This window comes from Thalia democratica, chromosome 1 (assembly GCF_965202585.1).
Source record: "Thalia democratica chromosome 1, ktThaDemo2.hap1.1, whole genome shotgun sequence".
Taxonomy (NCBI): domain Eukaryota; kingdom Metazoa; phylum Chordata; class Thaliacea; order Salpida; family Salpidae; genus Thalia; species Thalia democratica.
Genome location: NC_139165.1, coordinates 110,629,678 through 110,641,270, shown reverse-complemented (window position 1 = coordinate 110,641,270; position 11,593 = coordinate 110,629,678). Strand labels below are relative to the sequence as shown.

Sequence of the window (11,593 nt, the reverse complement as noted above, 5' to 3'; positions counted from 1 at the left end):
CAAACAATATTAACTTACTTAAAGAAGTTAAACAGTTTCAAAAGAATTACAAAAAGTTCATAAAAAACAACTCCTATTTTCAAAAACAAATAAACAAACACTGCGAAAGTTGTAAGAAAGCACTTGAAGATATCAACTCTTATTTGGATTCGCAACCAGCAAAGATCGTTGAACTTCAACTAAAACTAAACCTTGGTCTGATTCATATCTCTCTATTTGAAGTAAAGTATCTCAAGGATTTGATGAAAAAGGCAATGAGCAATGAAATTTACAACATTTCAAAAGCAACTAGTAGAGGTTTGCAGTTATAATACGGAGTGCCTTTATTAATTTAAATAACCCAAAAAAACTTGTTTCAAAAGAATATAACAAAGCTTTTAAATTTAGCAATTGTTGAACGTTAAACGAAACAAAATTTAACATATTTAGTAACAATTAAATAATTTATTTTTTGAAACTTTACATCTTTTCAACAACATTTGAAACTTTCAGAGGCATTACAAAAGAAGTCGTTGCAAGAATCAGCAATATCAGTGTTTACTAAAAAAAGGAAGGAAATTAGTAACTTTGCTAAAACCTTAGAAGATAGACTTAGCGAGTTTGAAAATGACCCTGAAAATATTTCGCTAGCGGATCTAAATGATCAAATTATTGAAGCAGTACAAACATACCATAATTCATCAAAACAAATAAACTCTTATTTGTTGAAAGATTTAGATAAAGACTTTGAATATACGATTCAAGTGATCAAAGGACAAATGCTCATATCTTGCTGTAAAGTCGAGATGGTTCATTATAACTTGAAATCATTACAACTTGGTTTTAGAATGGGAAAAAACAGAAACTCAACAAGTTAGTTACAGGCATCGTGTTCTTAATTACACTAAATTACCATTTTAAACTTTTAGACGTCACTCAAGTTAAAAATCTAGGTTGAATTTTAGTTTGTGTGTATCTCAGTAGTTACCCAAACTGTAATATAGTATATAAAAGAGTTGTTTTGTAAGAAAACTTTGTTGTCTGTATATTCTTTTAATAAAGAGTTTAAAGCGGGGTGTCCTAAAAAAAATTTTCAAAAGAAATTAAAAATTTAAACAGTTTTGAAATTTAATTAATGTAATAAAATAGCTTTAAAATGTAAATAAAATTTAGAGAAGTTATAAGAGTATGACCTCTCTCCAACAAGGTTACTTAGAAAACTACCATTAAAAAAACCTAAGAACTTATTTTGCTTTTCATTATCAACTCCGGAATATTTAGCGTAAGTTTCAAATTATGACCCTGTGGCCCCTATGCTGCTAATGGCTCCCAGGAAACAGGTTTAAAAAAACCTGGTTAAAGCTTTTATTGATATTTCAATTTATCTATAATTTGTACATCATAGTAACTTTATTATCGAAGTCTATTAAGTAAACTTTATTTGCACTGAACAAAACATTTTTATGATAAAACTGCATGATTTTATGGGGAGTCGATTTTTACAAAGAAAGTTAGAATTTATTACAAAACAATCACTTAAACATGACTGAATTGAGCTTTAACTTTTTGTTTTTCTAGGTTGCCATTACGAAAAGGTTTTATGTTTTAAAAGTTTATTTTACCAAAACTTATTGTGTTTTTTTTTTAGTAAAGTACATGAAGAAAACTAATTTAAATACTATAAACTAGTATTTTTAAAATTTCAATGTGGTAAATTTGTATTCTAAACAAAAAAAAAAAAATTATAAACTACAACACAATTTAAAGCTTTAAGTATTTTAATAAGTGTTACTTTTTACTTAATTGTCTGTGTATTTTAGTTATAACTAACAATTTGAAAAGGTATTAAATAATTTTTGCTACTTTTATTTTTGTTAAAAAAAAGGCTATAATCCATACAGTTCAAAAACAAAAAATTCACTTTATCTATTTTTTGCAACAACAAACAAACCATTTTAGTTGCTTCAGCACCTGTAGAAAATCCTTCAGAACAAGAAGCTTTAAACCAAGCAACGAAAAACTTGCAACGTCAACTGGACAATCTCAGAGAGGATAAACTGTGCAAAGTGTGTCTGGCAGAGGAATCCAACATGGTTTTTATACCTTGTGGGCACGTTTGTACTTGCCAAGATTGCTCTTCGGGGTTGAATAACAAGTGTCCCTTGTGTAGGAAACATTTCACAACATCTCAACGTGTGTACCTTTAAGGTTTAAAAGATTTATTTTACGGTCTTCATTTTATTTACTACTACAGATTTAATAAATAATAAGTTTTCACAATTTATGAATAAATTCCGTATGTAATTTGATAATCAAAATTTAAAAAGCCATTTGTATGTCGCTTCTAAATAGACAATAAGTTTACAAAAAGAAAGCTAGTAAAGATTTTTCTTTATTTAACTAAATAATAAAAACAATTTCAATTCTTGTTTAACTTAAAGTTAAAATAAACTCAAAATATAATCAGTTTTTGTTTTGATTAGTTTTTTTTTGGAAAAAACAAAACACAAAAATAAAAAACAATCTTATAGAATGTTTTAGATGTTTGCTTTAAAAGATTGTTATTTTCAACAATAGTAACTTATATTTAACTAATTCATTTTTTTTAAATTATTCAAACAAAAACTTATGATTTTATCACAATAATAGAACTTTGTAAGAGACAAATTTATTTCATAACTTTTTTTTTTTGATATGTTTTATCTAAAATTTATAAGTTACAAAATAAGCGTTTTCTTAACAGTTTTAAAACAATGTTTAGTAAACTGATTTACTTTATAAAAGTTTTAATATTAAGTTTTAGAGAAATTCAATTAAACTTTAAGATCATTTAGTTTGGAATGTCAGGAAAAATATAATATTACAAATTTACGATTTATCAAGAAGTTTTTATAGACTTTTTACACGTGTACGTTAAAAATTCTCAAAGATTTAAAATAAATGTTTATATAACTTTGTTAAATTGTATTTCTGTATTTCACATTTAATTCTTTTTTTTGTCACAAATTTCCAAAATTTTCTTTATTCAACCATATAAAGAAAAGTGTTGATTAACACTTAGACAAGTGTACATACACTCTTGTAGAATTTCTAGAAGTTCTAGAAATTTTTATGGAATTAAAAATTTACATTCATTTTATCGTACCGTTTTTTTTATAAATTTAACATCTAAAGGATTGTTTTAATATTAGGTTGTGTTTTTTTTCCAATGCTATAAAACTTTGATAAAAGTCATGAAATTATCGAAATTTTGCTTTTAAAAAAAAAAAACTTTTTCTACGTACTTAAAACTAAATTTTTCACAATTGACATTTCCTTTTACGTTCAATGAAGTTACATGTTTTTTACATTGCAAAACGTCGTGCATATTTATTATAAAAAAAGTAATTACAAAATATTTCTTTTTATGGTGTATTATTAAATTTTGTAACGTAAGAATAAATTGATTAATATGATAAAAAGTTGTCTGTTTTTATATATTTTAATTATTATGTTATTTGAAACGTAACTAATAAAATACAGTTTATACAAAAACCTAAAATCGTAAGTATGTTTCATGTTTATGTTTTATTAAAATGTAAATCCATATTTTCTTAAATAGACAAAACACATTTTAAAATAACAACGCTTAAGCGTATGGCTTGAGGCGTTTCCTTTGTATTTTATGTTTTTATTACTTTTTGTTTAAAGCTACAAATGTTAGTTTTGACGCTAACAAATTCTTCATCATTCATTTAAAATTTATTAACGTCATAAAAATCATAAATTGAAGAAATAAACCGTTTCAACAAATAAAAGTACTAGGTAGAACAAAAGATATGTTGTTTTTAGTTTTTAGGTTTTAGATTTTAAATGTTTTCAAACTTTATTTAAAAACTTATATATTCATCATATTGAAGTAATCGATGAAAATACAATTTATCGGAAATAGTAATGGTTAAAATAAAATGTGCTAATGAGCTATATTCTTAATGTTTTTTATTATTAAACACTTTTTACAAACACTTATTAAGAAAACTTGTACTTTTTTGTGAACTGTAATGAACTTAAAATAAACTTTCTCAAATTTTGCGCGTACTAATCGTACATAGGTGTAAATAAAAACATATCATTACACCGTTTATTTTTTATTTATATACATAATATATGCGTAAGAGTTTCTAAAATTGTTTTTTTTTACCTAGTTGACTTTGTTTTATGTGCAAAACCTATGAAAAAATTATAGTTTTAAATGAACCTAAAATTTTTATATTATAAAATTCAAAGATTTTGATATTAGGCATTGTAATGCTTAAAGCCTCTGAACACTTGTAAACTAAAATAAGTAATTTCTTAAATAAATCTTTGGCTTTACTGAGGTTAATGGTAAAAAAAAAGAAGAAATTTTGATATTAATATTATTTTTAAGCGTTTATCCAAAAATTTAACCAACATAGCTCTTACTGCATGTATTGGAACAAAATATAATATATCAAAAAATACAATTATGTTAAACTTTACACTTAAAAATAGTCGAGATTGTATGTTTAATGTTTGAAAAAATTTATAACAAAAGCATCAGTGCGTAAATTTGTTTATTTAGATAACTACTTATTTGAATTTTCAATGTGTAAAAAATTCATGTTTTATTGTTTTGCAAAGTTAATTTTGCGTAAAGTTCAGGAAATCAAGCGATTTGGTTGAATATCATACTAGCCTAGCAATTCCAGCAGTTTAGTTAGATTATTAATTTAATTACCTTTTTTAAGTATTCTTCCCTAGTTTACAAAAAACTAAACAGTTTATTGTTTTTTTATGTCATGCTACAGTTAAACAATTTAATTTTTTCTTTTAAAATAAGTATTTTTTTTACTATACGATGTAGCAAATTCTAAAGAAATAAACACTAAATACTGGCATAAAGCACATAATTTTATGTCCAGATTAATTTCTTTATCAAAATTAAGAAACAACTAAAGTAATCTTTGTAACTAGTTTATTTAGTATAACTGTTGAAAAATGTATTTTACAACCAAGAACATTTAACTGTTTTAAAATTAAAAAGGTGCTTTCTATTACATCATTTACTTAAAACTTTCTGTAATTTAAACTTCGGCATACACAAAAGCTTTTAGCGCGAAGTTCAAAAAACATTTTGTTTAAACTTTTAATTAACAAAAATCTGCCCGTATCAACATGTTTATTTTGGCAGGCGAAAGTAAAAATTGTGAGTTTTGCACTTTTTCTTTCTAGTTCGACAACATTTTTCGTATTAGTTTATAAGTACAACTTTGGTACTAACATGTATTTTAAAATGCTTTGTTTTAACTTATTAGTTTTGTTAGTTTTTGTTTTAGAATCAAGTAAGTTAGTTTGAATATAGATAAAAGTTAATTTTTGAACAATAAAACTTATTTAATAAAAAAACGGCTAGTCAACTTTATTTATTTTGTCCTAACTTCTACTTTTTAATTACTGGTTAAAGTGTATAAATATGGTTGATTATTGTTTTATTATTGATAAGTGTGTAAGTTAATAACTAACTATTGCAGATTGAAGACAATGTGATAAAAAAAAAATTATCAGTTTAAAACACAAAACTTATAACTTTTAGAAAACTTGTAAATATTGGAAAATGTTAAATTTGTTTTACTTCAACGGAGTTGTATCGTAAATTCATTACAAACGAAATATTAAACGCAATTGATAAACTAAAGTTTTGAAAATAATTAAAAAAAACAATAAGTAAAAATTGGAAGTGGACTTTGAATGCATTTGTTATGATATTTATTATCTTCGCTTGGCTTGACTTTTAAGCTGTTGATATCTTATTTCATTCAATTTTTTTAGTTGTCCTTGTAAACTCAGTTGTTTTTTTATGAATGAAGTATTGTAAAACGGTACTTTCTGAATTCTTTTTAAAACTAAAAAATTATGAAATTTTAAACAAGCTGAAAAACATTAATTGATAAGTTATAAACTTTTGAGTCGTAACGAATAAAGTAATAAATTGTTTTGAGTTCTTTAAACTGAAGTTGAAACATCTTGTTTACTCTAACTCTATAAAAAACTCTTATATTACCAAACATCTTTAAAAACTTTTCATTACTTGATTGTACATAAAATTTGCGCAAATTAAAGAGTTTTTTTTACCAAATTGTATTACTGTGTTTCATAGAACATGTATTAAAAATTTTAATTTAAACAGAACACAAACATTTTTATTAGCAGCTAGTAAGCTAAAGCTTTGCAAAGTTGAAATAAATCTTAGCTAATTTTAATTCAACTTTCCGAAATCAAGTTAAAATTATTTTTTTATCAGCATGTTTTTAAGAATGCAATATAGTAATAAAATTTTTGTTTTACCTTCAGACGCCACGCCCGAGCTAGAATGCAGTGTCGAAAAAGGGAAAATTCCCTTCACAAGGACCAACCCCACCAAGAAGACCAGATTCAACGTGAGATTACCATCTTCAGATAGACACCACAGGACTTTCAGGTGCAAATGTTTATCCGGTAGTGGGTGCAAGAGAGTCACTTGCGAGCAACTTTTCAATGTTCAGCATGTTGATATTAGTCACGATGGGACTTCACTTAACCCTGAGGATAACGGTTTCTGTTTTGTTTTTATGCTTATTGTTTTGTTTTGATTTTATTTGTATGTATATAATATATATATAATTGTTTAATGTTTAACATGTTGATATTAATCATGATGGTAGTTCATGAAATCCTGAGGATAATGATCAATCTAATATATGATTTTTATTTAAAACTAAGTTTTTGAGCACTTTTATTTCGAGACTTAATGATTCTATACCTACTTTAATAAGCAAGTAAAAACTTTGAAGTTTAAATTTATACTAAGGTACACTACAGATGTGTAAAAACTAACATATCGAACAAAATTATATAGAGCTTACATCTCAACAGTAAAATATAATGATGTCTATTACAAAATACTTTTTGAATAACAATGATTATGTATGCTAACATATGAGTTGAAATCAATTATTTAAGTTTTTTTAGCCGACATGTTTTTATTGAACGAATTGCTTTGTTTATAATACAAAACAAGTGCTAAACTTTTGCATTGTTTTATTTTAATACTAATCCATACTTTATTCTCAAGATAAATGCTACGACGCCATTTTGGATGAGTACTATTTGAGGGGAAGCACCTACATGAGGCCGGGTAATCCCCGCGAAGGTTGCGAGTGCCCCCTTGCGGGAGACCCCGTCAGTTTGTGCGAACCCTTGCAGTGCAAGTACGATATCGGACCCAAAAACTTGTTAAATCCACCCAAGCATCCAACTAGTTTGTTTTTATTCTGTTGGTGTTATATATTTTATAAGCTTTTATATTCATTCTTTATCACTAATTTTATTTTTACTAATGTGTAAGTCATAGTTAGTGGTCGGTTAGTTTACGAATTTTGAAAAAATACGTTTAACTTATTTTTAATCTTATAAAAACTCACAATAGCATGTATCAACCCATGGCAAGAAGACTCGTTATTAGACGAAATATTTTACATACACACATTTTATTTTTTGTTTTAAACTTAATATATATAATAATTTACAATACAGCGTGTATAAATCCATGGAAAGAAGATTCGATATTGGACGAAATGGAATCTTTTAATCACACAATGATAATTAATAAATACCAGATGTTGGTCAATACTTTGACTTGTAGATGCGAGAAAGGTCTTGTTATGTGTCAATGTTAGTTTGTTTTAACATTATTTTAGATATTTCTAAGAAATAACTAATGTTAGAAATCATTATTTTTTAGTAATAAGATACCACTTAATTTTGCTTTAAAGTTTGAATATTAAAACTAAGTTACTTTTTCTAAGTCCATATTTGTAAATAATAGCAGATACGTCTTAAACTGTGTTTATTATTTAAGGTAACCAGTACACTAAACATTTATTTAAGTTCAACTCAGTAAAGTATTTAAAACTGTTTTGATAGTTTAAATAACTTTAGCAACTTCTTTAATAATATCTAACATATATTTAACGTATTTAAAAAAAGTTAAAACCAACTAACACTTTTAGACACTTTTAGACTAAAAAACATCAATTTTTTTACAAACACTATGAAACCGTATAGTTATGTACTTATACATAGTCACAGTACATACGAATATAAAACAGTATTGGACCATTTATGTTGCGACGAGCGTAGTGGGGAACTGATCAGAGTTGGTCACCAATTCCACAAATCCCACCCTAGTTACGGGTTCGTTATGTGTGGTTGCCACCCAGTTGAAATGCAGTGCACCCTGATTACTACTACCCAGTTAGTTTTGTGTTAAAGGAATATACACCTTTAAATGCATTGCATATTGATAATTACAATCTATCATTTATTTACAATACGTTTATTCTTCTTTTTTTTTAATACATTTATGTATTAATGATTTAAATATCATTTTGTATAAAAAACACACTTTTTTATTAACTAATCTCAGCTACTTTAATCGCTTATTTGTCTTAATAATCTACTTCCATAATACAATTTTGTGGCCGCTCGTTGACTAGTCTCCAACCATAAAATCATTTGAATATATTTTGCTAAGTTTAAAAAAACAATAGTCTAACAATGTTGTTAGGTTTAATTTAATAAAATTAAATAATTACTTTTGTACTACTATACCCTAATAAAACAAATTAATGCTGCTCTAACCTTTGTTCTTTTGTACTTAACTTTAAAACAAAATGACTATATTATTATTTAGTCGAATACTAGCTTAGGTTCTAGTTTATAAGCTCAACTTAAACGTTTAAAATTTTTTTGAAACATTAATTACCACTGGCAAAATAAAACAAACAAAAAATTTACAAAATCAAATAAAAGGTGTTAACGCTGTAACTCTAACATTTTAATTAATCAGAGCAACTACCACAACGACACCATTTATTATGAACACCTCGGAAAACAACGGACCAGGGTTGGTTGCCCACACCCAGAATTTTGGGGTTCCTACGAGACCCACCAGACCCCGTGGTGGAAGAAAGAGAACAAGCACCGTTGCGACAGCTACTGGTTAGTTTTATTTAAAAAAGTATCTTACTTGGAAAAATATGTGTTTATGCTTCCTATGTGAATATCGGATAAAAAGAGTATGTATAAAACAGTTTTACTTAAGTTTTATTACCAAAAACTATTTGTGTTAAACTATAAATTTTAGATTTAAATATGTCCGACTCCAAAATCTGAGCTGTGCTAACACAATGAGGTTTTTAGATTAGTATTTGTTTAACAGAACATCACAATAGAAAAATTAAAGGATATGTGTTAATAGTATTAATATACAAATTAATTTTTACTAATGCATATTCATCAACATATGAGAAAATTAAGGACATATCACATCAATATTACTAAGAAGACATATTTTTAATATTATAAAAATACTCCTTGTTTAATGAGACAAATAGGTCTCAGTATCTTTTTATTCTACTGTGTCCTGGGCAAGACATTAAAAGGTATCCGTTGTGTGCGACTCGACAACAAAAAAGTTGTTCGTACACCAGGTCCTAGGACCAAATGTTTTTAGCAATTTTTTTGTCGTTCAATAAACAAAACTACTAAACAAACAGAACAAATTGAGGACAGATCTCAGCAATGTTACCACGAGGAGAGGGGAGTGACATTAAAAGCAGGTGAGAAGTTCGCATACGCGAGCAACAAGGGAAAAGTGTTCGAGTGCTTGTGCAAGGCGAGAAAACGAAGGAGGAAACCAAAGTTGAAGTGCAAGAGGCTCGCTTGAATTGTGACGTCATACATTAGTTGCGACGTAGTAATAAGATTTGTTGTTACATATGAAATTCTTTCTTTAAAGAGGTGTTGTATATGTTAACATTAAAATAACTTAACTTCCGTTTTTTCTGTTTGGTTTTAGTTACTTTCATTAACAGTACTTTAACTTGGCATTGATTTTACTATTTTCTAAACAATTTGTATTTTAAGTTAAACGTCAAAAGATTGTTTTTAGTTTAAAATAACTTTTTTTTTTCTCACTCAAAGCTATAGCTTTTTTCTGTTTTGATCTTAAGCAAAAAATGGATCTTTTATGTAAATTTACCTAAAAAAGGCTTTCTTGAAACAAAACATATTTTTATAACTTTCACTTTAAGCTAAAAGATGTAATTTCTAAAAATGTTTGTCTAATATACAAAAGTATATTCTTTTTTTAAGTCTACTTTGAAAAGATGCTTACTATTTTTGAAAAAATAAAACATTTGATTTAATATATTTTGTAGTTTAACTTTTTCACTTTTATTTAGTTTTATATTAGTACTTTTGCTATCTATAAAATATTGTTACAAAGTCACAATTTTGGTTTATTTTTCCGTCTTGTGCTTAAGGATGTACTAAAACACGTTTTACTAATTCAAAAATGTAAAACTACTTTATGTTCTTTTATTTAGTTTGAAGTAATAAACACAACAAAGAAACTAGACCGATTTAAAAATGTTATTCTAAAAAAGGCAATTGTTTTATTAAGCTCAGCTATTATGTGTAATAAGGTAATTTTTACAAAATAGCTTCAAGTTTAATGAAAAGCTAATAAAAATTCCAAACATTTAAAAAGAAAAAACACAAACGTGTTAAGTTTCCTTGATATTTACTTAATATCTTATTTCAACAAAAAAATTATTACTATTTTCTACTCTTTGATGTTGCTTCTAATAAAATTTAGTTACAAATATTATTGTTTTAGTAACTAAAATGACTTTAAAATTAAATTAGAGTTTAAAAAAAATTATAATTGATTTAATAAATTACTATAATTTTATTAGATTTCAAGATAGCATACTTGATATTAAATACGTCCTAAACTGTAGACTTATAAAAAAGCTATATTAAAACATTATAAGTATTATTCAAATACTAAAAAAAAACATTAAATAATAACTAGTGATTAAGTTAAAAAGTTGTGAACTGGATTATTTAAGCAAGAACCAGTTAAAAGAAAACATATAACTTTTAAAATAATAATTAAGTTTTAAAAGTATCTTTTAATGTTTATTTATATTAACAAACACAAAAAATAAATAATCAAGTGGTGTATTAGAACATATTGTTATTTCTATTTTTTTTCTATCGAAGCTTTATAAAATAAGTTTTTTATGTATTAGAATAAAATACAATAAGATTTTTGCCACTTCAGCTTATTTACTGGTAAATAAAAAAAAGTAGTTTAATTTAAACATAAATAGCATTTTTATTGTAAATGGAAACAAGTATTATTAATAATTCAAAATAGAACAATTGTAATAAAATGCAATTGTAGAATTTTACTTACACTTAATTGTGTATTGCTGAAAAAATTAAAACATGTCATAGTTCTGCGTTTATAAAATTACTGCTAAAAAAAAACCTAGTTAATATGCTAATTTATATACTAAATTAACTTATAAAAAATAAGTGGAGATGAAAATTTATCTTTTTTTTCAAATTTACATATCAAAGAGATCTTTTAAACTTTATATACATTTTTTTTATTTAATTGTTTACACAAAGAACTTTTTAAAAACAGATTTTCTAGTTGATGTTAATGATTTGTAAGTACAATCTCATAATATACCTTAATAAAACACACATTGATTACAGT

General features: G+C 25.6%; 1 protein-coding gene across 1 annotated transcript; it reads left to right on the top strand.

The window, feature by feature from the left end:
- The first annotated feature begins 5,247 nt into the window (after positions 1–5,247).
- Positions 5,248–10,657, top strand: LOC145843838 (uncharacterized). The gene is made up of 7 exons (XM_082951081.1): positions 5,248–5,321; positions 6,331–6,570; positions 7,091–7,276; positions 7,552–7,689; positions 8,127–8,271; positions 8,867–9,018; positions 9,576–10,657. The coding sequence occupies exons 1-7, from the start codon at positions 5,261–5,263 to the stop codon at positions 9,743–9,745; spliced, it is 1,092 nt and encodes a 363-aa protein (XP_082807207.1). The 5' UTR covers positions 5,248–5,260; the 3' UTR covers positions 9,746–10,657.
- Positions 10,658–11,593: the final 936 nt, after the last annotated feature.

Bases quoted from the DNA above. Each gene is read 5' to 3' on its own strand.
- LOC145843838 (XM_082951081.1), top strand. From the start codon at position 5,261: ATGTATTTTAAAATGCTTTGTTTTAACTTATTAGTTTTGTTAGTTTTT. The intron at 6,571-7,090 runs GTTTCTGTTTTG...TTTATTCTCAAG, and splicing joins ACTTAACCCTGAGGATAACG to ATAAATGCTACGACGCCATT. The intron at 7,690-8,126 runs GTTAGTTTGTTT...AATATAAAACAG, and splicing joins AGGTCTTGTTATGTGTCAAT to TATTGGACCATTTATGTTGC.